Raw genomic sequence first — 25,398 nt, 5'->3', positions numbered from 1 at the left:
CTGCCACCATGCCTAATTTTTGTATTTTTAGTAGAGATGGGGATTCACCATTTTGGTCAGGCTGGTCTTGAACTCCTGACCTCATGATCCACCTGCCTCGGCCTCCCAAAGTGCTGGGATGACAGGCATTGAATCACTGCACCTGGCCCACCCCACTTCTTAATTCCCACTACGGGTCCTTCTTTGCCTTTGCATTCTACCTGCTGTGTTTCTTGTCTCACTAAGCCTAACTCTCCTGTCCCTCGCTGCTTCTCCGTCTTCCCTCTACTATTGGCCGGCAGCTGGTCATTTCCTGGTCCAAGCACAGCACTCCCTTGTGGTCCATCCTAGCACTGCATCCCTTGTAATGCTCCGGGAAGGACCCCTGGTGCAGGGGCTATGGTGGGTCCCCAGCACCAGCACAAGGGGATGGTTTTGAGAGTTTTGGGGCAGTCAAGATCGCCCATGGATGTTCTGGCTCCAGTGGAATTATCTTTTTTTTTTTTTTGAGACCAAGTCTCACTCTGTTGCCCAGGCTGGAGTGCAGTGGCACAATCTCGGCTCACTGCAATTTCCACCTCCCGGATTCAAGCCGTTCTCCTACCTCAGCCTCCCAAGTAGCTGGGATTACAGGCACCCACCACCACGCCCAGCTAATTTTTGTATTTTTAGTAGAGATAGGGTTACACAGGTTGACTAGGGTGGTCTTGAACTCCTGACCTCAGGTAATCCTCCTGCCTCCACCTCCAGAAGTGCTGCGATTACAGGTGTGAGCCACTGCACCCGGCCCTCCTGTGGTATTATCTGAAGGCCAGAGTGACAGGACTTGTCTTCAGACCCCAGGTATAAAACCCTCCCAGCAGCTAGAACTCTCCTGGGCTCAGGGTGATGGAAGAATATTCAGCTACCATTTTCACTCCCAGTCTCCAGGGTCTCTTCCTGTGGGCCAAGGGTGAGGCAGGGTTGGGACGGGGGTTGATGGGGCCTAGGGCAGGTATGGGTCTTCAGCCCTGCCCTGCTCACAGCTACCTCCCCCATGGAAAATCTCAGAGAGGAGAAGGGGAAAGGGTGTCAGTCTAGAACCTGCTGGTCTCAAGCCCATCTTTTCTTGCTGGCACAGCCCCAGTGTCCCGCCTACCAAGAGGGCAGGAGCCAGAAGCATGGTGCTCCTCTTTCCTGCCCACAGGGTATCTAATCTGGAGGTATCAGCTCCTGGGCTTCTGGAACTTACCTGGAGCTGTGATGTCCATAGCAGGGCTCTAGGTTTGGATCAGAGACCCTTAGGCCAGGCAAGCAGCCCCTGACCTTCCCCTGCCATCAGAAAGGCCCCGTCCAACTCCTTCACCCCACCGTCCCCACTCCCAGGCCTGCCTCTGCCCAAGATCTGGGTGGGGACGCTGGGCATAGTAGCTGGCCTCCAAGATGGCCCCCAGTCATCTTTACCTCCTGGTTTCCACCCACTTACGCAGTTCCCTCCCATGTCAAATCAGAGCTGGGCCGCATCACACCAGAGCATGGTGGAGGCAATGGCGTGTAAATTCTGTGGCTAGGAATAAAAATAACACTTTGGTTTCTAACCTGGACCCTTGAATCTCTTGCTCTGGGGGAAGCTGGGCGCCATATTGTGAGGACACTCAAGCAGCCCCGTGGGTTTGCCCACGTGGGGAAGGACTGAGGCCTCCTGCCTACAGCCAGGCCTCACTTAGAAGTGCATCCTTCAGTCCTTAGCTAAGATTTCAGACAACAACAACCTCATGAGTGACTCTGAGCCAGAATCGCTCAGCCAAACTTCCTGAATTCCTGACCCACAGAAAATGTGATCTATAAATAATGATCATGTTAAGCCGCTAAGTTTGGAGGCAACTTGTTATACAGCACCAGGTAACTAATACAACCCCTCTGGCTCTGGGGACCCTTCCTCAGTTTCTGGGTGTTTTTCTACCCGCCTCTAGCCCCTGGCCTGTGTTCCCCCGACCACAGTGTGGAGGAGAAAGCGATGAGACCAGGTTCTGGCTAGATCAGCAAAAAACCAGACAGGCACCAGCCAGCATCTTTTTTTCTTTTCATTTTAATTAACACTTTACAAAGTACAAAATATACTGTCTTTTTTGGGGGAACATTAGGTAATTTTTTTCTCTCCAACATACAGTACATGAATCTCGAGGGTTTTGTGTTTCTTCAACAAGAAAATAAGCTTGAGGGCCCCGGGGGGTAGGGATAAGATGGCAGGTTCTCCCCTTCACCCAGATCTTGGGACCGATGAAACACTGCTGCTGCTGCTGCTGGTGACCCGGGCACGCCGGGTGAGGGCTGGAGGGGGCCATGGGCAGGAAGTCCCCTGCCCCCACTACGATGGGGGAGCTCTGGGCAGGGCAGAGGCCCCTCAGTACACCATCCATCCACTCACCCCCATCTCAGGATAACGGAAATGATTTTGGCATAGAGAAAGAGGAGGGCTTGGGGCTGTTATCAGCTCCCTACTCTTTTAGAGGGAACTCTGCTCAACTCTTCCTAGATCGTCTTCTGAATACAGGTAAAATGAGGCAGTGGAAGGGAAACCGCACTGGCCTTGGCCTGTCTTGGGACCTGAACTTGGCCTGCTGTTCACTCTGCCACCTCCAAAGTTGGGTGAGGGGCAGGGGTCTCCAATTCTTCTGGACCTTCTTCCAGAATGAGCCCCAGTAGATGAGGGAGCACCGGCCCCCACAAACCCTCCCTGTGAACACCATCTTCAGGATGGGATGCCTTTGAAGAGTCAGCATGGGCAGCCCCAGACCCTTCCAATCAGAGCTGGGCTGTATCACACCAGAGCATGGTGGAGGCAACAGAGTGTGAATTCTGAGGCTAGGGATAAAAATAACACTTTGGCTTTTTACCCTGGGCCCTTGAATCTCTTGCTCTGGGGGGAAGCCGAGCGCCATATTGTGAGGACACTCAAGCAGCCGCGTGGGTTGGCCCACCTGGGAAAGAACTGAGGCCTCCTGCCTACAGCCAGGCCTCAGTTAGAAGTGCATCCTCCAATCCTTAGCTAAGATTTCAGACAACAGCAACCTCATGAGTGACCCTGAGCCAGAACTGCTCAAACTGTTCCTGACACCTTTGCCCACCTCCAGAGTAGTTCTGACAAGTGGGGTGAGGCCATCCTACCAGAGACGCCCCACCCTCTCCCCTGGAGCCAGGGCCTGCATTCGAGTCCTGCCCTCACTCACCTAATCATTTCTGCACTCGAGGCCTGACAGCAAGACTGCTACTGAGAACTCAAAATACTCCAAGAGCCAGTCCCATATCTCAGGTGTGGGCTCTGCACACGTGCACGCACACACATTCTAATGCATAGGAACACATCCACGCTCACACGTACATGCACATATGTGTGCATAAACACATCTAGGCCTGCATCCCCACTCCTAGCACACAGGCCACCCTGCACTTCCAATTTCCATAGCTCCTCTTCCCTTGTAGCGACAGCCACAAGCTTTCTCGGCCACCAGGATGTCCCTGGATGCCATGGCTGAGGCCTCAGACTCCTGCCTCTGCTCCAGGCTACTCCTGGCCTCAAGCTATCCTCCCGCCTTGGTCTCCCAGAGTGCTGGGATGACAGGCCTAAGCCACCAAGCCCGGCCTCCTTTGAATGGGCCCCTGCCAGGCCTAACCCCCTCCCTCAGCATGGTATCCAAAGCCAATGTATTTTCTCTGTTGGAGAAGCCCATTGGCCTCACTCAGGCTCTGCCTATTACACTAACCAATGTCTCCAATGCTCCAGGCCCTGCTCAGAGCGGGCTAGAAGGTTGGGGGTGCTTCTTCCCATCCCCATGCAAAGTGCTTCACTCAGGAAGTGGCGTCAAAAATCCCACTGGCCGGGCGGGGTGTCTCATGCGTGTAATCCCAGCACTTTGGGAGGCCAAGGTGGGCGGATCACCTGAGGTCAGGAGTTTGAGAACAGCCTGGCCAACATAGTGAAACCCTGTCTCTACTAAAAATACAAAAATTAGCCGAGCGTGGTGGGGGGGTGCCTGTAATCCCAGCTACTTGGGAGGCTGAGGCAGGAGAATCACTTGAACCTGGGAAGCAGAGGTTGCAGTGAGCCGAGATTGCACCACTGCACTCCAGCCTGGGTGACAGAGACTCCGTCTCAAAAAAAAAAAGATCCCCCCACCCATTGCAGGGCTGAGGTGCTCTTGCCCTAAAGCCCCCTCTCTCTGCTGGGGCTCGGAAAAGCCCTGGTTGTCACCACATCCAGATCTCTAGGCTCAGAAGGGGGCCCAGGGTGGCCTTAGGACTCCCCAGGGTATCCCTGGAAAATGTGGCCAGGAGGAAGGGGCCGGTGGGAGGTGGCCGATGTTCACATTTGAAGATCACCAAATAGTGCCCTGGGCTTTAACGGGCCTGGCCCCTCGTGTCTTCCCAGTCTTCTCTCCTGACCTCCAGGGCATCCTCTGTCACCTCAGAGGGGCAAGCCCCTCCAGACCAAGCCTCCTCCTGCTAAACAAATGTCACCGTGGCTATGCTGCTGCTTCCGGAGGCCACACTGGGAGCCTCTGATCCCCCAGCTCCTTCCTTTCCCACCAGCGGCCTGGTGCTTGGAGGTGAGAATGCCGGTGGTTTGGAGTGAGGCTCTGGGTCCCTGCCTCTGAATCTTGGGGAGGGGAGGCTACCGGGGTCAGGCCTGCAAGCCTGTCTGGCGCGGATGCATGCCCTGGGCTGACGACGGTGGTGTGGGCAGTGCCCCTTGAAGGGGGGCGGTCCTAGAGATGCCCATGGAGGAAGGAGGTGCAGAGTCGGCAATACCCAGATCTTTGCTGGGTCAGGACAAGGGGCTGAGGGAGAAAGGGGTGTCTTGGGAACCAGGGGAGCCCCACGACAAGGCAGAACTAATCCTTCAGCTCCCACTGGTACTCGGAGTGCAGCAAGGGGAGAGGGTGGGGTTGAGACTGTCTGAGCTTTTCTTACTGGAGAACCACACAGGGGCCAAGACACACATTCCAGGAGCTCAAGTGGCAGCCCCAGGGTCACCTGCTCACCCCTAGAAATTCCACGAGGCCGCGCACGGTGGCTCATGCCTATAATCCCAGCACTTTGGGACGCCGAGGCGGGAGAATCACTTGAGGTCAGTTCAAGACCAGCCTGGCCAACATGGTGAAACCCCGTCTCTACTAAAAATACAAAAATTAGCCAGGTGTGGTGGCGAGTACCTGTAATCTCACCTACTTGGGAGGCTGAGGCAGGAGACTCGCTTGAACCCAGGAGGCGGTGGTTGCTGCAGTGAGCTGAGATCATGCCACTGCACTCCAGCCTGGGCAACAGAGCAAGACTCCATCTCAAAAAAAAAAAAAAAAATCCACATCATAGAGAGCCCTCTTCCTCCCCCGCCAGGCACCTGCCCCATCCGCCAGCGTCAAGACAACGGGCCCAGTCCTCTGATTACCTCCGGGGGACAGATGGCAAACAGGTAAGGAGTTCCATGCAACTGCGGATGGAGCCCCTCGGAGAAACACACACCCCTCCAAGTGGGGTCTGGGGCCTGGAGAGACCCTCCCACCCAGCAGACCAAGAGATGGCTGGGGGACAAGGGCAGACGGCCCCTGCCTGGGAAAAACCACACTCACACCCCACCCCGAAGAGCTGTGGAGACCAAACCAAGACTACACTACACACAGAACGCCGAGAAGATAAACCAAGCTTTACACGAGCAGGATGGGGATGGGAAAAGTAAAGGGGCCCCCTGTGACCGAGGAGCAGGGTCCCTGGGGGGCAGCTCCCACAGAGCGGGCTGGAACAGGGACCACCCCTGCAGAGCCAGCCAGAGCGGAGAGCCATACCCTGGCCCCAGCCTGCCCCGACACGCATGCTTTTCTCCATGACACGAGGCCAGTCCCCAGGAGCAGCCCCGGGAGCAGAACCTGAGATTTCTAAGCTTGCAGGTTACAAAAAACAAAACAAAACAAAAAAACAAAGAAGCCGCCTGCGTAAAAAGTGCCACCCACGGAGGCGGGATGCAGGCAGCGTGTGGCCCATTCAGCAGGCCCAGGTCTTCAGGGTGAGGCCGCTGGCGGGGGCAGGGGAGAGGGGGCATTCTGGTTAAAAGCAAGAAATTCCAAATACTCCTCCCTCGGGATCAATGTCCCCCCAAATAAAACAAGGGCGCCCAGGGACCTTGGCTGGGGAAAGTGGGTTGCAGGAGGCATGACCCACACCACAGCGGGCTCTCGGCACCCATCCCACATCCCATGTCACGGGCTCTTTGAGCTGCTGGCTTTGTTCTCTCAAGTCAGGTCTGAGGGAACCCATCGGCTTCTGTAATAATCGTATTGCCTATATACTTGAATTAAAAATATATGGTGGCTCAAATGTGCCCGCGTGCATGGCAGACGGCGCGGGGTGGAGGCCGTCACACCCATACACGTGCACACACAGCGGGGGGGGCTGTGTCCACGGACTGCGCACACAGTATATATTAACATATATATTGCTCAAGTATATATGCTATTTACAGTATATATCTCTATCAACATAAAACACAGGTATTTATAGGTGTGTACAATAGATACGTCCTAGGAAGTCTAGGGGACACATGACTCGGGTCACGGGGCCGACACACTTGCACAGCGGGAAGGAAAGGCAGAGAAGTGACACCGTCAAGGGGAAATGACAGAAAGGAAAATCAAGGCCTTGCAAGGTCAGAAGGGGGACTCAGGGCTTCCACTGCAGCCCTGCCCCACTCGGCCACCTCCCTTTTGGGACCAGCAATGTATAAGTTTTGTTTTGGAGTTTTGTGCAAAACGAATTAACTTAAAAAAAAAATTGGTTTCTAATTAATGTGGTGGGCCTCGAACACCCACAAGGATTTTAAAGAACAGCTTCTCCATCTGGTGGGCTTCCAGGGCTCAGAGGGTCCCACGCAGCTCAGAGAAGTGGGGAGCACTTTGCCAGGACTAGAAAATATCCCTTCTCCTCTGACCACAGAAACAGCACAACTCAGCTGGGTGTGGTGGCTCACGCCTGTAATCCCAGCATTTTGGGAGGCCGAGGCGGGCGGATCACCTGAGGTCAGGAGTTCGAGACCAGCCTGAGCAACGTGATGAAATCCCGTCTCTGTTAAAAATACAATTAACTAGCCAGACGTGGTGGTGCGTGCCTGTAACCCCAGCTACTTGGAAGGCTGAGGCAGGAGAATCACTTGAACCTGGGAGGAGGAGGTTGCAGTGAGGCAAGATCGTGCCACTGCACTCCAGCCTGGGCGACAGAGCCAGATTCCCACCTCAAAAACAAAAAACAAACCGCCAGAGCCAAAGCCACAGGGGCCCTTGGTCCTGCTCATTCAGAAAACCACCCCACTGGAAGGGACACTACAGCTAACCCCATGCCTCCTGGACATGACCACTCAGCTGGCCTGCCACCCGGCTGTCCACCTCCCCATGGCGCTCGGGTTCCCTCATCCCCTCTGCTGCTCAGATAGAACCACAGCTGGTTGGGAGTTCCCATGTAGGGTGCCAGCGGCTCCAGCGTCTTGTAACAGATCTCTGCTCCCAGCTTCCCTTCAGAAGAGAGGGCCAAGGCTCCTGTGACATCTCCCGACTCCCACTGCCTGTCCCTGGAGCCACAGAGCACCAGCCTATTGACACGGAGCCTCCAGACCCCCTTGACAGAACTCAAATAGGTCCTATCCCTGCCAAACAGAAACTACTGCCAAGAGCAGCCTGGGTGCAAATACATTAAATAAAAAACTAAAACAAAGTATGGTTTTCTCTATTAAGGCTCAGTTAAGCTGCCTCCTGGGTCAAGTACTCATGAATGCCACAGCCCCCGACCGAGGGGCGGGTAGGCAGGCGGGTGAGTTGGGGGCAGAGGAGGAAGGAGGACGGTGGGGAGTCCTATGCTGGTCTAGTTGTCTGTTGGGGAGGTGGGACACCACCTAAGAAACCTCAGGCCCGGAAAGCCAGGGATGTCCCTGATGGGGGAAGCTGAGGCTCTACCTGCCCAAGTCGGGTCCAGGGAGAGCCGAGGGGACAGGAGCTGGTGCTCCAGGCTGGTGGGTCTCCTGGGACCCTCCCTCCTCCCCCAAGGACTGAGTGCTTGTTGGGGAGGGTCTGGACAGGGCCCTCTTGGCAGTCTTGCTGGGAGTCGGGCCCAGGCCCTGTGGTTGGCAGGTGAGGTACAGGGGGAGTCTGGGTCCTTCCCAGCTCGGGGATCCCACCTGGATTCCTGTCTGAGCCTCACCAGCCCTGATGACCTGAGGGGGCCATGCTGGCCTCCACTCCGAGGGAACCAGCCCTGAGCTGATGGAAGCAGAGACCAGTGACCACGGTACTCACCCCCAAACCCTCTGGGGCACCCCAAACTCGGCCCCACCCCACCAGCCCCAGCCCCAGCCCTGCAAGGTGACATGACAGCTGGTACACCGGTGTCTCGGAGGGACCGGCTTCCCTTGGCATCTGCCCCTGGCGGTGGGTGAGGCCGGATGAGAAGGTGGATCAGCTCACAAGCTCCCTGGGCCTCTGAAAGCATTTTCTGGGGTGGGGGAGGTGGAGAAGAGAAAGGTCGTTCTCTGGAGGGTCGGGGGCTCCGGGAAGGCAGGAGGGCATGGAGAGGCCTTGGCGTGGGCCCCTGCCCTGGAGGGATTGGCAATCGAGGGAGTCTCCCACAGAGGCCCCTTCCTCAGGGTCCCCAGGCTGATTTTCCAGTCTGTAGAGAAATACTGCAAGATCAATCTTCAGGGTTAGGGCTGGGCCTGGGCGGCGGCAGGGAGGAGCAGAAGAGACCCTTCTAGTGCTTCTCTGCTTGGCTGACCTTCAGGGCACTGACGACACCATTGATGTTCTCTTCTGGGACCTGTGTGGGGGGAGAGGAGGCAGATGCCTGCCCATGAGCCCAGGAACCCGCTTCCCCACCCCGGCCCTGCCCTGGAGGGGTCTGGGGCTGGACACTCACAAGTGCATGATCAAACTTGAAAGTACTGATGTAGTAGGCTGGGATGTCTGCAGCGGCCAAGGGCTCCGAGATCTGGGCCACGATGCCACACTCATCTAGAACAGGAGAGACCGTCCTTAGCCTCTGCGTAACCTGGCTACCCTTGCCTGTGTGGCTCTTCAGCCTCTACCCTCTGTGGGCAATGCCTAGCCTGCACCCACCATCCTCCTAGAGAATTCCCATCTGCTATCCCTTTTATTTTTTTTGAGACGGAGTCTCGATCCATCGCCCCGGCTGGAGTGCACTGGTGTGAGCTCACTTCACTGCAACCTCCGCCTCCTGAGTTCAAGCAATCCTCGTGCCTCAGCCTCCCAAATAGCTGGGATTATAGGTGTTTACCACCATGCCCGGCTAATTTTTTTTGTCATTTTTAGTAGAGATGGGGTTTCACCATGTTGGCCAGGCTGGTCTTGAACTCCTGTACTCAAATGATCCACCCACCTCCACATCCCAAAGTGCTGGAATTACAGGCGTGAACCACCGCGCCCAGCCTCCCACTCGCCATCCGTCTTGAAGGCTTAACCCAGATGTCCCCCAACCAGGAGCCTTCTCCGGTTGCTGGCCAGTGAAATAGTTTGGCTTCGTGTTCCTGCCCAAATACTCCAATTGTAATCTGAAGTATTGGACGTGGGGCCTGGTGCAAGATGACTGGATTATGGGGGTGGATTCCTCATGAATGGTTTAGCATCATCCTCTTGGTACTGTTCTTGTGACAGTAAGTCCTCATGAGATCTGGCTGTTTAAAAGTGTGGCACCTTGGCTGGACGCGGTGGCTCACGCCTGTAATTCTAGCACTTTGGGAGGCTGAGGCGGGCGGATCACTTGAGGTCAGGAGTTCGAGACCAGCCTGGCCAACATGGTGAAACCCCATCTCTACTAAAAATACAAAAATTAGCCAGGCATCGTGGCACGTGCCTATAGTCCCAGCTACTTGGGAGGCTGAAGCAGGAGAATCATTTGAACCCAGGAGGCAAAGACTGCAGTGAGCCAAGACTGCGCTATTATACTTCAGCCTGGGCGACAGAACAAGATCCCGTCTCAAAAAAAAAAAAAAAGAAGAAAAAAAAACGCTATCCACCAAAGACGTTGTCTGGACAACTGTGGAAACAGAGGAAAGACTGAGTCTTAGGGAATGACTGAAAATTTTCTCCTGTGGAATCCTGTCGTTGTGGTTATACAGGAGAAAGTGTTTCTTCTTTTTTCTTTTTCTTTTTTTGAGACGGAGTCTCGCTCTGTCGCCCAGGCTGGAGTGCAGTGGCGCCATCTCGGCTCACTGAAAGCTCCGCTGCCCGGGTTCACGCCATTCTCCTGCCTCAGCCTCCCAAGTAGCTGGGACTACAGGTGCCCGCCACCATGCCCAGCTAATTTTTTGTATTTTTAGTAGAGACAGGGTTTCGCTGTGTTAGCCAGGATGATCTCGATCTCCTGACCTTGTGATCCTCCCGCCTCGGCCTCCCAAAGTGCTGGGATTACAGGCGTGAGCCACCTCGCCCAGTGCTTCTTCCCAGGATGGAAAAGGCGAGGCATTTAGGGGTAAAGTGTTGGGTGTCAGACTCTCTGGGAGATATCTGACAATTACATGTATTTACATGAAGAAAACACGTTAAAAAATTGCCAACAGTTATTATCTTTGAGCTGTGGAACTAAGGAGTGATTTTTTTTCTCTTTAATTTTTATCACAGCCCCAATTTATTCTTTTTAAAATTTAATTTATTATTATTTTTTGAGACTGAGTCTTGCTCTGTTGCCCAGGCTGGAATGCAATGGAGCGATCTCGGCTCACCGCAACCTCTGCTTCCCGGGTTCAAGCAATTCTCCCGTCTCAGCCTCCTGAGTAGCTGGAATTACAGGCGCACGCCACCGTGCCTGGCCAATTTTTTGTATTATTAGTAGACATGGGGTTTTGTCATGTTGGCCAGGCTGGTCTTGTACTCCTGACCTCAGGTGATCCACCTGCCTCGGCCTCCCAAAGAGCTGGGATTACAGGCACGAGCCAACTCACTCGGCGTCTTTTTTTATTTTTAGAGGCAAAGATTTGCTCTGTCGCCCAGGCTGGAGTACAATGGCATGATCATGGCTCACTGTAGCCTTGAACTCTTAGGCTCAAGTAATCCTCCTGCCTCAGCCTCCTGAGTAGCTGGGATTACAGGCGTCAGCCACCATGCCCAGCTAATTTTAAAAATTTTGGTAGAGACAGGGCCTCGCTATGTTTCCCAGGCTGGTATAGAACTCCTGGGCTCAATGGATCTTTCCACCTCGGCCTCCTAAAGTGCTGGGATTACAAGCATGAGCCACCACACGCAGCTGCTTAATTTTCTAATAATAAGCAACATATTAAATTTCAAGAGGGGGCAAAATAAAAGCGCTCTGATCGAAGCCTACTCCCCTCGTCCCCAAGAGGCCTGTGTACCCCTGCCACACACTGGGGAGCAACAGAAACTTCAGGCTCCCCAAGCCTCAGTCTCCCCATCTGTACCCCCCAGCAGGGGCTGAGTCACCGCAGACAATGTATGTGAGTGGGCTCAGCAGTGCCAGCTCCCCCAATCCCCCATGCAATCCCCCCAGGACTCACCAAACCCCAGGGGCTGTCCTCCAATCCGGACCATCTTCCAGAGCTCTCCAGATGCACTTGTGAACAGCAAGTTACTAGGAAACCTTCAAAAGGAGCGAGAGAACAATCCCCGAGGCTGATGTGAATTGCGCTCCCTCCTTGGTGTGCTGGTGCACCAGCCAGAGTGAGGCACGAGGCTGGCCAGGCAGGGTTGGGCAGAGCTCAGGGCCCCCCAAAAACAATCCCTTCCGGACACCCTGGACCCATTCGCCCCGCAGCCTCCTCGTCTTGAGGGGAGGCGGATGGGGAGGGTGATGTCAGGTTGGGCTTTGGAACAAGCCCCTCGCCAAACCCTTGCTAAGGCTGGTCTAGACACCTCTTTCCAGGTCCAGAGCAGAAGCTGAGGGAGAAATAGCACCGGGGCTGTGGTTCAAATCCCCACTTTGCCACCACCCCACAGTGGACCTCGGACAACCCCTGCACCTCTCTGAGCTGGGGGACCAGCTCACTTATGACGAAGGGCTATGGTGAGGGTTTATTAGAGACAAAGTGGCTGGGCGTGGTGGCTCACGCCCGTAATCCCAGCACTTTGGGAGGCCGAGGCTGGCAGATCACTTGCAGTCAGGAGTTGGAGACCAGCCTGGTCGGCATGGCAAAGCCCCATCTCTACTAAAAATACAAAAACTGGCCAGGCGCGGTGGCTCACACCAGTAATCCCAGCACTTTGGGAGGCCGAAGTGGGTGAATCACTTGAGGTCGGGAGTTCAAGACCAGCCTGGCCAACGTGGCAAAACCCTGTCTCTACAAAAAATACAAAAATAAACAGGGTATGGTGGTGGGCACCTGTAGTCCCAGCTACTCGGGAGGCTGAGGCAGGAGAATCACTTGAATCTGCGAGGCGGAGGTTGCAGTGAGCTGAGATCGCGCCACTGCACTCCAGCATGGGCGACAGAGTGAGGCCCTATCTCAAAAAATAAATTAATTAAAAATAAAAATAAAAAAATTAGCGAGGTGTGGTGGGCAGGCACCTGTAGTCCAAGCTATTCAGGAGGCAGAGGCACGTGGATCACTTGAACCTGGGAGGCAGAAGTGGCAGTGAGCCAATATTGCACCACTGCACTCCAGCATGGGTGACAGAGCGAGATCCTGTCTCAACAAAAATAAAATAAAAAAAAAATCAGGGTGGTCGCGGTGGCTCACGCTAGTAATCCCAGCACTTTGGAAGGCTGGGGCGGGCAGATCACGAGGTCAGGAGATCGAGACCATCTTGGCTAACACGGTGAAACCTGGTCTCTACTAAGAATACAAAAAATTAGCCAGGCGTGGTGGTGGCACCTGTAGTCCCAGCTACTCTGGAGGCTGAGGCAGGAGAATGGTGTGAACCCGGGAGGCGGAGCTTGCAGTGAGCCGAGACCGTGCCACTGCACTCCAGCATAGGCAACAGAGTGAGACTCCGTCTTAAACAAACAAAAAAAAATCATGCCTGAGGCAGGCAGATTGCCTGAGGTCAGGAGCTCGAGACCAGCCTGGCCAACATGGCAAAACCCTGTCTTTACTAAAAATACAAAAATTAGCTGGGCATGGTGGCACGTGCCTGTAGTCCCAGCTGAGGCAGCAGAATTGCTTGAACCTGAGAGGTGGAGGTTGTGGTGAGCCGAGATTGCACCACTGCACCCCAGCCTGGGCGACAGAGCAAGACTCTGTCTCAAAAACAAAAACAAAAAAAAGACAAAGTGGGTGATGTGCTATCACATAGTCCCCCGAGACCCCGGGGCCCACCCTGGGTTGAACGTCCCCCCAGGGCCTAGCTTACCTCTGCTGCGTCTGCACATCCATCACCAGGGAGATGTAGCCCTCGATGAGGGAGAAGGAGAAGAAGCGGATGTGGCCGCAGTCATCCCCAGTGGCCATGGGGTCCTTCACTCTGGGGACCGGGGGCAGCTGGTAAGGATGGGGCCCCGGTGGCCCCTGCCCATTCACACACAGGGCCCAGGGAAGCTGGGCCCTGCCCAGGCTTTGATGCCACCTGGGTGACCCTGGGCCAGTGTCCTTCTCATCCTGCTCGCTAAGCTACGGGGATGATTTCACCGCATTCACAGAGACGGTTGCTACTTTGCAGTGCTGGAGGCCCGGCCAGCCCCCCACGCAGGCTACACAGGCCCCTGCCTGCATCTCAGGGCATAGGCTGTGGTGACTGTCAGCATGCTGGACCCTGCCCCGCCCTATCTCGTGTTGGCCTAAACTTTAAAAACTCCGCTGAGGAAGTGACACGATGTCTGTTGTTCACCAAATAAAAAAAATCTGAGTTCTCAGCTCCTCAACAGACTGGGCCTGTCCTCAAAGCTCAGTGGGGAGTGGGGAGTTTGTTACAGCTCCTAATGTGTCTTTGGGGCTTCACCAAATTTTGGGGTTCCCAGGGTAGGATGTCTCACCCCTCAGACTGGGGCTTTTAGGTGGAGCTGTGTCTCCCCCTCAGCCTACTTCCAGGGCGGGTCCCTCTCCCCCACCTCAGACTAGCTTTGGGGCTGGTCTGTGTCTCCCCCTTCAGACTAGCTCCAGGGCAGGTCTGTGTCTCCCCCATCAGACTAGCTCCGGGGTGGGTCCGTGTCTCCCCCATCAGACTAGCTCTGGGGCAGGTCCATGTCTCCCACCTCAGACTAGCTGTGGGATGGGTCTTTGTCTCTCTCCTCAGACTAGCTCTGGAACGGGTCCTTGCCTTCCCGCTCAGATTAGCTCCGGGGTGGGGTGGGTCCATGTCTCCCTGCTCAGACTAGCTCCAGGGAAGGTCTGTGTCTCTTCCCTCAGATGAGCTCCTGGCAAAGCCTCCCCACTCAGACTAAGACTCCTAGGCGGAGCCGTGCCTCTCCCTGGCCCACCCTGTGACCCCTCATGCCCAAGGCAGCCCTACCCATTGGAGTAGAACATGACATCCATGAGGAGTGTGGCAACAGCAGGCAGCGTGTCGGGGTCCAGGCTGGTGACACAGAACCTGTTGCTGGGGCTGGACAGTGGGTGGATGACCGGCCTCTGGACTGTAAGAGCATAAAGATGTCAGGCACCAAGGCTGGGACTGAAAGCAGCAGCTCTGGTGGGTGCAGGGCCTGGGAAGACGGCTGGGGAGGGCTCAGCCGCAGGCCCCAAGAGACTCAATCACCGCTGCTTCTCCAGCCTCTACCACCAATTACCACCGTCCTGATTCTCCATCTCACCCTCAGACCCCTGGGCCTTTGCACATGCTGTGCTGGCTGCCTGTGATGCCCTTCCCAACCGGCACCACCTGGCTCCATTCCTACCTGTGTTCCAGGCTTCAGCACCACAGTCCCTGCCCAGGGAAACCCACCCTGACACCTGGGATGCAGCAGGAGTGGCCTCTGGCTATTGCTGTCTGCATGCACGTCCATCACCCTTGCTAGATACAGCAGCAGGGCCTGCCTAGGACCTTTCCATCACATTTTTTTTGTTGTTGTTGTTTTTTGAGATGGTGTTTTGTTCTTGTTGCCCAGACTGGAGTGCAATGGCACAATCTCGACTCACCGCAACCTCCGCCTCCTGGGTTCAAGTGATTCTCCTGCCTCTGCCTCCTCAGTAGCTGGAATTACAGGTATGCACCACCACACCCAGCTAATTTTGTATTTTTAGTAGAGACGGGGTTTCTCCATGTTGGTCAGGCTGGTCTCAAACTCCCGACCTCAGGTGAATTGCCTGCCTCGGCCTCCCAAAGTGCTGGGATTACAAGCATGAGCCACCACGCCCGGCCCTTTGCATCCCGTTCTGCCTGGCACTCCATTCATGCTCAGTGGGCAGAAGCCCGTGCTGACAGCAAGGCTGGTCTGCGGCTGGGCCTGGTAACTTCGTGAGGTTTCCCCTGCACAAACCCCCGCCCCCAGCTCACCCAGCTTGGGCTTCACGAAGCCGTTGGTGATGCCGAGGTCCTCGGCTGCCACAGTCTCGCCATTGACGACCCGCAGGATGGTGAACTCTGATGACAACGTGTGGGTGACAAAGGGCAGGTCCCGCTCGCGCACCTAGGGGCCAAGAAGTTGAGGCCGTGTGTACCTGGTGGCCCTGGGGCACTGACCTCTCACCCTGAGACTCTGCCCCCACCCTGGAATAACATGGAAGGGCAAGGCTGCAAGGGGTGGGAGATGGGAATGAGTGTGTCAGAGGCGGGCGTGAGTGTGCAAGGCGTGTCTGTGACGGTCGGCTCACCAGGATGAAGTCTGTCTGATACGTGGACAGCATGAACACGGAGATGTTCTGGTCGGCCAGTGGGGCGATGACCGACTTGGCGATCTTGGTCACGCCGATGGGCTGGGAGCTGGAGAAGCTGCCACCGCCAGACACCACGTTCAGGGCCAGCCAGGTGGCATCTGCCACACTCAGGTGCTCCGAGGAGGGTAGCTCTGGAGGGAGACACAGAAGGCAGCCCTGTGACTGCTGAGGTTCCAGCTGTCCCAAGGGTAGGGCAAGGCAGGCCAGAGGGGTGGGGAGTGAGGCTCTGGGGCCAGCTCCACCCTGTGCCTTGCCTCACTTTCCAACAGGATTTTTTTTTTTTTTTTTTTTTTGAGACAGTCTTGCTCTGTTGCTGGGCTGGAGCGCCTGGAGTGGCGCAATCTCGGCTCACTGCAACCTCTGACTTCCTGGTTCAAGTGATTCTCCTGCCTCAGCCTCCTGAGTAGCTGGGATTACAGGCACGTGCCACCATGCCCAGCTAATTTTTGTATTTTTAGTAGAGACGGAGTTTCACCATGTAGGCCAGGATGGTCTCAATCTCTTGACCTCGTGATCCGCCCACGTCAGCCTCCCAAAGTGCTGGGATTACAGGCGTGAGTCACTGCACCCGGCCGGATGGGATTGTTTTTTGAGAGAGTCTTGCTCCATCGCCCAGGCTGGAGTGCAGTGGTGCGATCTCAGCTCACTGCAACCTCCACCTACTGGGTTCAAGTGATTCTTGAGTAGCGATTACAGATACGCACCATCACACCCAGCTAATTTTTGTATTTTTAGTAGAGATGGCATTTTCCCATGTTGTCCAGGCTGGTCTCGAACTCCTGATCTCAAGGGATCCTCCTGCCTTGGCCTCCCAAAGCGCTAGGATTACAGGCGTGAGCCACTGCGCCCGGCCTTCAACAGGATGGGATTTGAATCAAAGGCTGCTTCCTGGGAGGACTGGGCAGGGAAGGCCCTCAGATGACACAGGACATCCCAGGCAGCTTAGCAGAGTGGGAGCCACGTAGGCAAGTGGTTGATCTGCGCCGAGCCTCAGTTTCCTCAGCCATAAAACGATGGCATCAGTAGTGGGCAATGCCCTTATCTTTAGTTCTTACAACCCTTTTGTGTGTCTGATGCTGTCATCACGCCCACTGTCTCATGTGCAACTGGCTTTCAAACTGGGTTCCTGGAGACCTCCCAGGGAGGCTTTGGATGGAGGGGAGGCCAGGAAAAGGCTGGGTGGGGCTTTGGGGTTTCTCTTCTCCCTTCAGCCAGCCCTGCACATTGGGCTTCTCTGGAAGAACAGGCAGCTCCAGGAGGGCCCCTGAAGATGCTGCATCACGGGGGGCAGTGACTGCCACCCATGTCCCTCCTGAGAGCCTGGAAGTCCCGAGGGCTGGCACTGACTTTGGCAGGGTGGGGAGACCAGAGCAGCAGCAACTGCTAAGCCTCCTTACCTAGCTCATGAAAACCCAGAATCCAAACGTCGGAGCCATCCCTTCCACCCTGTCCTGCAGACAGAGTCCCTGAGTAGCCCTGAACGTGGGACACAGGCACACACTATGTGTGTGTCCACACACAGCTGCAGACTCAAGCCCAGGCTGCATACAGCACTCTTCATGCATCACCGGGCACCTGCGTAAACCTACCCAGTTCCAGGCCCTGAGTGGGGAGGGGGCACGGCACAGGGAGGTGAACTCTGACACTGCATCTCACAAGGAGGCAGGATTTTTTTTTTGAGGTGGAGCCTCACTCTGTCACCCAGGCTGGAGTGCACTGGCTTGATCTTGGCTCACTGCAACCTCTGCCTCCTGGTTCAAGCAATTCTCCTGCCTCAGCTTCTCAAGTAGCTGGGATTAGAGGTACCTGCCACCATGCCCGGCTAACTTTTGTATTTTTAGTAAAGATGGGGTTTCACCACGTTGGCCCAGCTGGTCTCAAACTCTTGGCCTCAAGTGATCCACCCGCCTTGGCCTCCCATAGGGCTGGGATTACAAGCGTGAGCCACCGCGCCTGGCCAAGGCAGTGTTATTTTGCTCACTGTACACTCAACAGTCCAGAATCCCTGGACCTGGAAGGCTCAGTGATCTGCCGAAGATCACTTAGGAAATAACAGAGCCAGGATTCCAGTGCGGGTCTGGCTCAAGAACCCAGGCTCTATGTTGGGCACCAAATGAAAAGTACCAAGTCCCTAAGAAAATAGGAGGCTAAAAAGAGAGGTGCTGAGGCTGGAGGCGGTGGCTCACGCCTGCACTCCCACTGCTTTGGGAGGCCAAGGTGGGAGGATTGCTTGAGGCCTGGAATTTGAGACCAGCCTGGAGAATGTAGCGAGACCCCATCTCTAAAAAAATAAAAATAAAAAATAAATGAGCCAGGCGTGGTGGTACATGCCTGTGGTCCCAGACACTTGGGAGGTTGAGGTGGGAGGATCACTTGAGCCTAGGATTTCAAGGCTGCAGTGAGCTGACTGCACCACTGCACTCCAGCCTAGGTGACAGAGCTAGATCCTGTCTCAAAAAATAAATCGATAAAAAGGGAGAGAGGGGCTCAGAGACGGGTGAGCTAACGCAGCTGTGATGATGAAGATTCTTGGGGAAAGACGAGCTGGGCTCTGCTGGCAGGCAAGATGGCCTGAGAGGAGGGAAACTGAGTGAGGCCCATGCCTGTTTCTACCTGCCCAGCTCTGGTCACCATGGTGACCACAGCCCAGGGAGCCCATTGGTCCTGCTGGCTGAGAAGGACCAGTGGTCAGCCAGTGGGTGGCTAGAGAGGCAGGCGGCTGCACAGAAATGGGAAAAAGCGGCCCCAATCTTGAGCAGTGGGGGAGGCCTGTCTCTTATCAAAGGCGCAGGCTTCAGGCTCCGAGGGGCCAATCCTGGCTCTGTCCTCCCCAGCGGAAGCGGCTGCTGATACAGTCTCCGAGGCGGTGAAGTGCTGGGGTGCATATGTGCACCTTGAGGGGGTGCTGACATAACCAAGACTCTGCCACTAGGAGTCTCTTGGCAGGTTTGGATGAGACCCAGAGTGGTCTTGGGGAGAAGCCCAGGCCTGAGACCAGCTGGAAACGTGGGTGCGGGGGAAGAGGCGGCTGCTGCTGGCTGGAGGATTTCAGGTCAATCAGCAGCTGGCCAAGAGCAGGCAGCCTGTCTGATGGATTGGTCTACCCGCCCTGCTCACGGTCTCAGCCCTGGGAAGAACCCAGAGCTGCTGCTTCTTTTTTTTTTTGAGCAAAAGTGTCTTACTCTGTCGCCCAGGCTGGAGTGCAGTGGCACGATCTCGGCTCACTGCAACCTCTGCCTCCCAGGTTCAAGTGATTCCCATGTCTCAGCCTCCTGAGTAGCTGGGACTACAGGTGCATACCACCATGCCTGGCTCATTTATTTATTTTTTCATTTTTATTTTTGTATTTTTAGTAGAGAAGGGGTTTCACCATTGTTGGGCAGGCTGGTCTCGAACTCCTGACCTCACGTGATCTGCCCACCTCGGCCTCCCAAAGTGCTGGGATTACAGGTGTGAGCCACCTTGCCCGGCCACCTCTCCACCTTTTGATCGGTCACTGCCTGCTGACCATGCCTTGCCACACGTGGCATGGACCACAATGATGTACCACTGTCCCCAGTTCACAGACAAGAGAACTGTGATGGGTGAGGGCTGGTGATGTGGAGCCCAGATAAACACTGGGCCCCTCTAACTCCAAGTCTAAGCTTCTACCCACTACCCAGAGGCTTCTAACATTATTCTGAATCTGTCAGGACACCTAGCACTGTACACAGTGCTCATTAAATACTTAAAAGAGGCTGGGTACGGTGGCTCATGCCTGTAATCCCAGTACTTTGGGAGGTCAAGGCAGGCAGATCACTTGAGGTCAGGAGTTCAAGACCAGTCTGGCCAACATGGGTGAAACCTTGTCTGTACTAAAAATATAAAAATTAGCCGGGCATGGTGGTGGGCGCCTGTAATCCCAGCTACTCAGGAGGCTGAGACATGAGAATCGCTTGAATCGGGAGGCGGAGGTTGCAGTGAGCCGAGATTGTGTCACTACACTCCAACCGGGGTGACAGAGTGAGACTCAGTCACACACACAGACACACACACACGTAAAAAATCAGAATATACACATGTACAACCCCTCTGTCTGCCACATAGACATACTGCATCTATTTGAGCCAAGACCTTCTTTTTTTCTTTTTTTGAGACAGGGTGTTGCTCTGTCACCCAGGCTGGAGTGCAGTGGCACAATCATGGCTCACTGCAGCTTCAACCTCCCAGGCTCAATGATCCTCCCACTGCAGCCCACCGAGGAGCTGGGATCACAGCCATGCGCCACCACAGCAGATTAATTTTTGTACTGTTTGCAGAGATAGGGCTTTGCCATGTTGCCCAGGCTGATCTTGAACTCCTGGGCTCAAGCGATCTACCTGCCTCAGCCTCCCAAAGGGCTGGGATTACAGGCATGAGCCACTGTGCTCAGACCAAGAATCTCTTAACAATGTTCACACTGAACAAGGAACTCTGCTGGTTAATGTCATTTACAAGCCATCCCCTGCCCTCCCAGGAAAGACCCAGCATCCACTGAACCACAGCCAGCTGCTAGCTTCTAACTATCAAAGCTGCTAGTGAACACGCACCCTGGCTCATGTTAAGAGTGGCAGAAGAAGCCCTTTGGTAGGAAGCAATGTTTGCAGCGCTGGAGGTTTGCAGAACGGGGTGACAGGGCACCAGCCTTCATTCCCTATGCCAGAGCCAGCATCCTTCTTCCTGGGGTCAAGCCTGTAATCCCAACACTTTGGAAGACCAAGGTGGGAGGACTGGTTGAGGCCAGGAGTTCCAGACCAGCATAGGCAACATAGTGAGACTCTTCTACAAAAAACACAAAAACTAGCCAGTGGGCTGCGTGCGGTCGTTCATGCCTATAATCCCAGCACTTTGGAACTTTGGAAGGTTGAGGCAGGCGGATCACTTGAGGTCAGGAATTCGAGACCAGCCTGGCCAACATGGTGAAACCCTGTCTCTACTAAAAATACAAAAATTAGCTGGGCATAGTGGTGCATGCCTGTAGTCTCAGCTACTCAGGAGGCTGAGGCAGGAGAATCGCTTGAACCCAGGAGGCGGAGGTTGCAGTGAGCTGAGATCGCACCACTACACTCCAGCCTGAACAACAGAGAGAGACTCCATCTCAAAACAAGACAAAAAAAAAACAAGAAAAAATCCCAAAAACTAGCCAGTGGGCCAGGTGCAGTAGTTCACGCCTGTAATCCCAGCACTTTGGGAGGTCGAGGCAAGAGGATCATCTGAGGTCAGGAGTTCAAGACCAGCCTTGCCAACATGGTGAAACCCTGTCTCTACTAAAAATACAAAAAAAAAAATTAGCCGGACGTGGTGGCGGGCGCCTATAGTCCCAGCTACTCGGAGAGGCTGAGGAAGGAGAATGGCGTGAACCCGGGAGGCGGAGCTTGCAGTGAGCCGAGATCGGGCCACTGCACTCCAGCCTGGGTGACAGAGCAAGACTCCGTCTCAAAAAAAAAAAAAAAATTGGCCAGGTGTGGTGGTGCACGCCTGTAATCCCAGCGACTCAGGAGGCTGAGGCAGGAGAATCGCTTGAACCCGGGAGGTGGAGGCTGCAGTGAGCTGAGACTGCACCACTGCACTGCAGCCTGGGGGACAGAGCGAGACTGTGTCGAGAAAAGCAAGCAAACAAAAACTAAACTCTCCTTCTGAAGCAGAGGATCCAAGGAGATGAGGGGTACAGTTGTCCTCCTGGCCTCATACTGCAGCCCCTAGGCCCACCCCAAATCCTGCCACAGCCCCCTGAGAGTCTTCTCAGACTGTCCTAGGCCACACATGGTGGTATACCATCTTCTTTTTTTTTTTTTTTTTTTTTTTTTGAAACGGAGTCTCGCTCTGTCGCCCAGCCTGGAGTGCAGTGGCGCAATCTCGGCTCACTGCAAGCTCCGCCTCCTGGGTTCACGCCATTCTCCTGCCTCAGCCTCTCCGAGTAGCTGGGACTACAGACGCCCGCCACCACGCCCGGCTAATTTTTTTTGTATTTTTTTTTTAGTAGAGACGGGGTTTCACCGTGGTCTCGATCTCCTGACCTCGTGATCCGCCCGCCTCGGCCTCCCAAAGTGCTGGGATTACAAGCATGAGCCACCGCGCCCGGCCTTACCATCTTCTCACATTACTTTCCTGCAGCACTTTCTCCTTATTTAGGCTAGAGGCGCCCTGAGAGCATTTCCTACTTTCCGTCCTGACTTGGTTGTCACTCACTAACTCTGGGCAAGTTAATGTCTGCTTGCTTTCTCACTTGTAAAATGGGTCTTTACTTTTTTTTTTTTTTTTTTTTGAGACGGAGTCTCACTCTGTCCCCCAGGCTGGAGTGCAATGGCGCGATCTCAGCTCACTGCAACCTCCACCTCCCAGGTTCAAGCAATTCTCCTGCCTTGGCCTCCTGAGTAGCTGGGATTACAGGCATGCACCATCACGCCCAGCTAATTTTGTATTTTTAGTAGAGACGGAGTTCCTCCATGTTGGTCAGGCTGGTCTCGAACTCTTTTTTTTTTTTTTTTTTTTTGAGATGGAGTTTTGTTCTGTTGCCCAGGCTTGGAGTGCAGTGGCACGATCTCCGCTCACTGCAAGCTCCGCCTTTCAGGTTCACGCCATTCTCCTGCCTCAGCCTCCCAAGTAGCTGGGACCACAGGTGCATGCCACCACACCTGGCTAATTTATTTTGTATTTTTAGTAGAGACGGAGTTTCACTGTGTTAGCCAGGATGGTCTGGATCTCCTGACCTTGTGATCCGCCTGCCTCGGGCTCCCAAAGTGCTGGGATTACAAGCGTGAGCCACTGTGCTCGGCCTCAAACTCCCTTTTTTTGGGGGGCGGGGGATGGATTCTTGCTCCCTTGACAAGCTGGAGTGCAGCGGCATGATCCTGACTCATTGCAGCCTCTGCCTCCTGGGTTCAAGCGATTCTCCTTCCTCAGCCACCTGAGTAGCTGGAGCTACAGGCATGCATCACCGTGCCGGGTAATTTTTGTATTTTTAGTAGAGATAGGGTTTCACCATGTTGACCAGGCAGGCTTGTCTCAACTCCTGACCTCAGGTGATCTGCCCACCTCAGCCTCACAAAGTGCTGGGATTACAGATGTGAACCACTGGTGCCAAAATGCTAATATTTTGGCAGCACTTTGGGAGGTCGAGGCAGGTGGATCACTTGAGTTCAGGAGTTTGAGACCAGCCTGGCCAACATGGTGAAACCAAACCCCATCTCTACTAAAAATACAAAAATTTAGCCGGGCATGGTGGTGGGTGATAATCCCAGCTACTCAGGAGGCTGAGGCAGGAGAATTGCTTGAACCTGGGAGGCGGAGGTTGCAGTGAGCCAAGATCACGCCACTGCACTCCAGCCTGGGTGACAGAGTGAGATTCCATCTCAAAAAAAAAAGAGAGAGAAAAAACAAATCCACTCAATTTTTTTTTCTTGGGCAATAATGGATTTCCAAGCAGCCTGGTTTGCTGACCAGGAAACGCACCCTGGAAGGGAAGGCCTTACCCTGAAGTCACAGAGGTAAGGCTGGCTGGCTAGCCTCTGGCATTGCTGGGCTAATTGAAACCTGCTTCCCCAGTGCTGCGCCTGCGGCTGGGAGAGGCTCAGGGAGGGGCAGGGCAAGGCAGTTTCAAAAGTCACAAGGCCATTATGGATGGCTCTGGGGAATGGCAGGGTTGAGGGATTGTGGGCAATTCCTTCCCTGGGCCAGCCGAGGGTCTCAGCCTGGGCCCAAGGACCTCTATGTGAAGAGAGCTTACTCACCCCCAGGAATTTCCTACTTCACTCCTGTTCCTTCTCCTGCACACACACACCCCAGGGGACTCTACCCCAACTCAGCCCTAACCCAGCCCAACAACCTTCAATGGCTCCCCAGTGCCTAAAGAATAAGATCCAAACTTTCCCTGCCTACCTCTGTCTTCCCCTTTTTGAGAGACTGGACCTGGCCTTTGCTTCTGCTTCTGTACTTTCTCATTCAACTCTCCTCTGACATGTTTTCTTCCTTCCCCAAAAGGCCAACAAAAATATCACCTCCTCCAGGAAGTCCTCCATGACCACGTTAGCTCACCAGGAACTTCCTCTTTTGAGCCCCCGGAAAGAGCCATGCTACAGAAGTCTCCCCATGCTTCTTCTAACCCAAATAAAAGTATAGGAGGGGAGTTCAGGAAAAAGTCTAGCGCCAGGCACAGCAGTACATGCCTCTACTCTCAGCTACTTGGAGGCTGAGGTGGGAGGATTGCTTGAGCCCTGGAGTTTGAGGCTGCCATGCACTATGATCACACCTGTGATTAGCCACTGTACCCCAGCCTGGGCAACATAGCAAGAACCTGTTTCTAAAAAAAAAAAAAAAAAAAAAATTTAAGTGCCCGCATGCCAGATAGAAACCATGAAGGGAGGGGTGCTTTCCAGACAGAGAAGCCCATGTGTGTGCAGCCACATGGAGGGATCTTTCCTGATCCCTCCTCCTCCAGGCAAGCCCTGTCCTCCTGTCTCTCTTCTCACACTCTAATTCCCTGGGGATGCCAAGTGTGTCCCCAGTACTAGAAGCTGTGGCTGTACACACATGGGATTCTGCCTGTAAAGTGCCCCTTCATTAATGTTTTCTACCTGGCGGGGGGCGGGGGAGGCCACTTAATTTTTTTTTTTTTTTTTTTTTAAGAAATAGGTTCTCAGGGCCGGGCGTGGTGGCTCACGCCTGTAATCCCAGCACTTTGGGAGGCCAAGGCAGGCGGATCACGAGGTCAGGAGATCAAGACCATCCTGGCTAACATGGTGAAACCCCGTCTCTACTAAAAAATACAAAAAATTAGCCAGGCGTGGTGGCAGGCACCTGTAGTCCCAGCTACTCGGGAGACTGAAGCAGGAGAATGGTGTGAACCCAGGAGGCGGAGCTTGCAGTGCTGAGATGACGCCACAGCACTCTAGCCTGGGTGACTGAGCGAGACTCCGTCTCAAAAAAAAAAAAAGAAAAGAAAAGAAAAGAAATTGGTTCTTAGGCCAGGCAAGGTGGCTCACGCCTGTAATCCCAGCACTTTGGGAGGCCAAGGTGTGTGGATCACCTGAGGTCAGGAGTTCAGACCAGCCTGGCCAATAGGGTGAAACCCTATCTCTACTAAAAATATAAAAATTAGCCAAGCGTGGTGGCGGGCACCTGTAATCCCAGCTACTTGGGAGGCTGAGGCAGGAGAATGGCTTGAACCTGGCAGGCGGAGGTTGCAGTGAGCCGAGATCATGCCATTGCCCTCCAGCCTGGATGACAGAGTGAGACTCCATCTCAAAAAAAAAAAAAAGAAAAAAGAAAAAACAAGTTCTCATTATGTTGCCCAGGCTGGAGTGCAGTGGCTATTCACAGACATGATTATAGCACACTACAGTCTCAAACTCCTGGGTTTAAGCAATCCTCCCACCTCAGTCTCCCAAGTAGCTGGGAGTAGAGGCATACACCACCATGCCTGGCTGTTTACTCTTAGCTGGGTTCACGTCAAGTGTGGCCTTCTCTGGGAAGTCCTCTTAAACTGTGCCCTTGCCAGCTAGACGCTTCTCTTTATTTTATTTATTTTTTTTTATTTTTAACAGATAGGGTCGGCTGGGTGCGGTGGCTCACGCCTGTAATCCCAGCACTTTGGGAGGCCGAGGCGGGCGGAT

General features: G+C 54.4%; 1 protein-coding gene across 1 annotated transcript in view; it reads right to left on the bottom strand.

The window, feature by feature from the left end:
• Nucleotides 1–757: 757 nt before the first annotated feature.
• CASTOR2 (cytosolic arginine sensor for mTORC1 subunit 2) overlaps nucleotides 758–25,398 on the bottom strand; it is a 72,020-nt gene continuing 47,379 nt past the window's right edge. Inside the window, exons 3-9 of the mRNA XM_032756513.2 lie at nucleotides 15,707–15,900; nucleotides 15,390–15,522; nucleotides 14,406–14,529; nucleotides 13,311–13,421; nucleotides 11,519–11,601; nucleotides 8,908–9,002; nucleotides 758–8,808 (exon numbers count right to left, since the gene is read on the bottom strand). Coding sequence (XP_032612404.1) covers nucleotides 8,743–8,808; nucleotides 8,908–9,002; nucleotides 11,519–11,601; nucleotides 13,311–13,421; nucleotides 14,406–14,529; nucleotides 15,390–15,522; nucleotides 15,707–15,900 — 806 coding nt within the window. The 3' untranslated portion in view covers nucleotides 758–8,742. The remainder of the gene's footprint in view (nucleotides 8,809–8,907; nucleotides 9,003–11,518; nucleotides 11,602–13,310; nucleotides 13,422–14,405; nucleotides 14,530–15,389; nucleotides 15,523–15,706; nucleotides 15,901–25,398) is intronic.

Source organism: Hylobates moloch, unplaced genomic scaffold, assembly GCF_009828535.3.
Source record: "Hylobates moloch isolate HMO894 unplaced genomic scaffold, HMol_V3 SCAFFOLD_1, whole genome shotgun sequence".
Taxonomy (NCBI): Eukaryota; Metazoa; Chordata; class Mammalia; order Primates; family Hylobatidae; genus Hylobates; species Hylobates moloch.
Note: the sequence above shows the minus strand (reverse complement) of the source record. Positions and strands in the feature narration are given on the sequence as shown.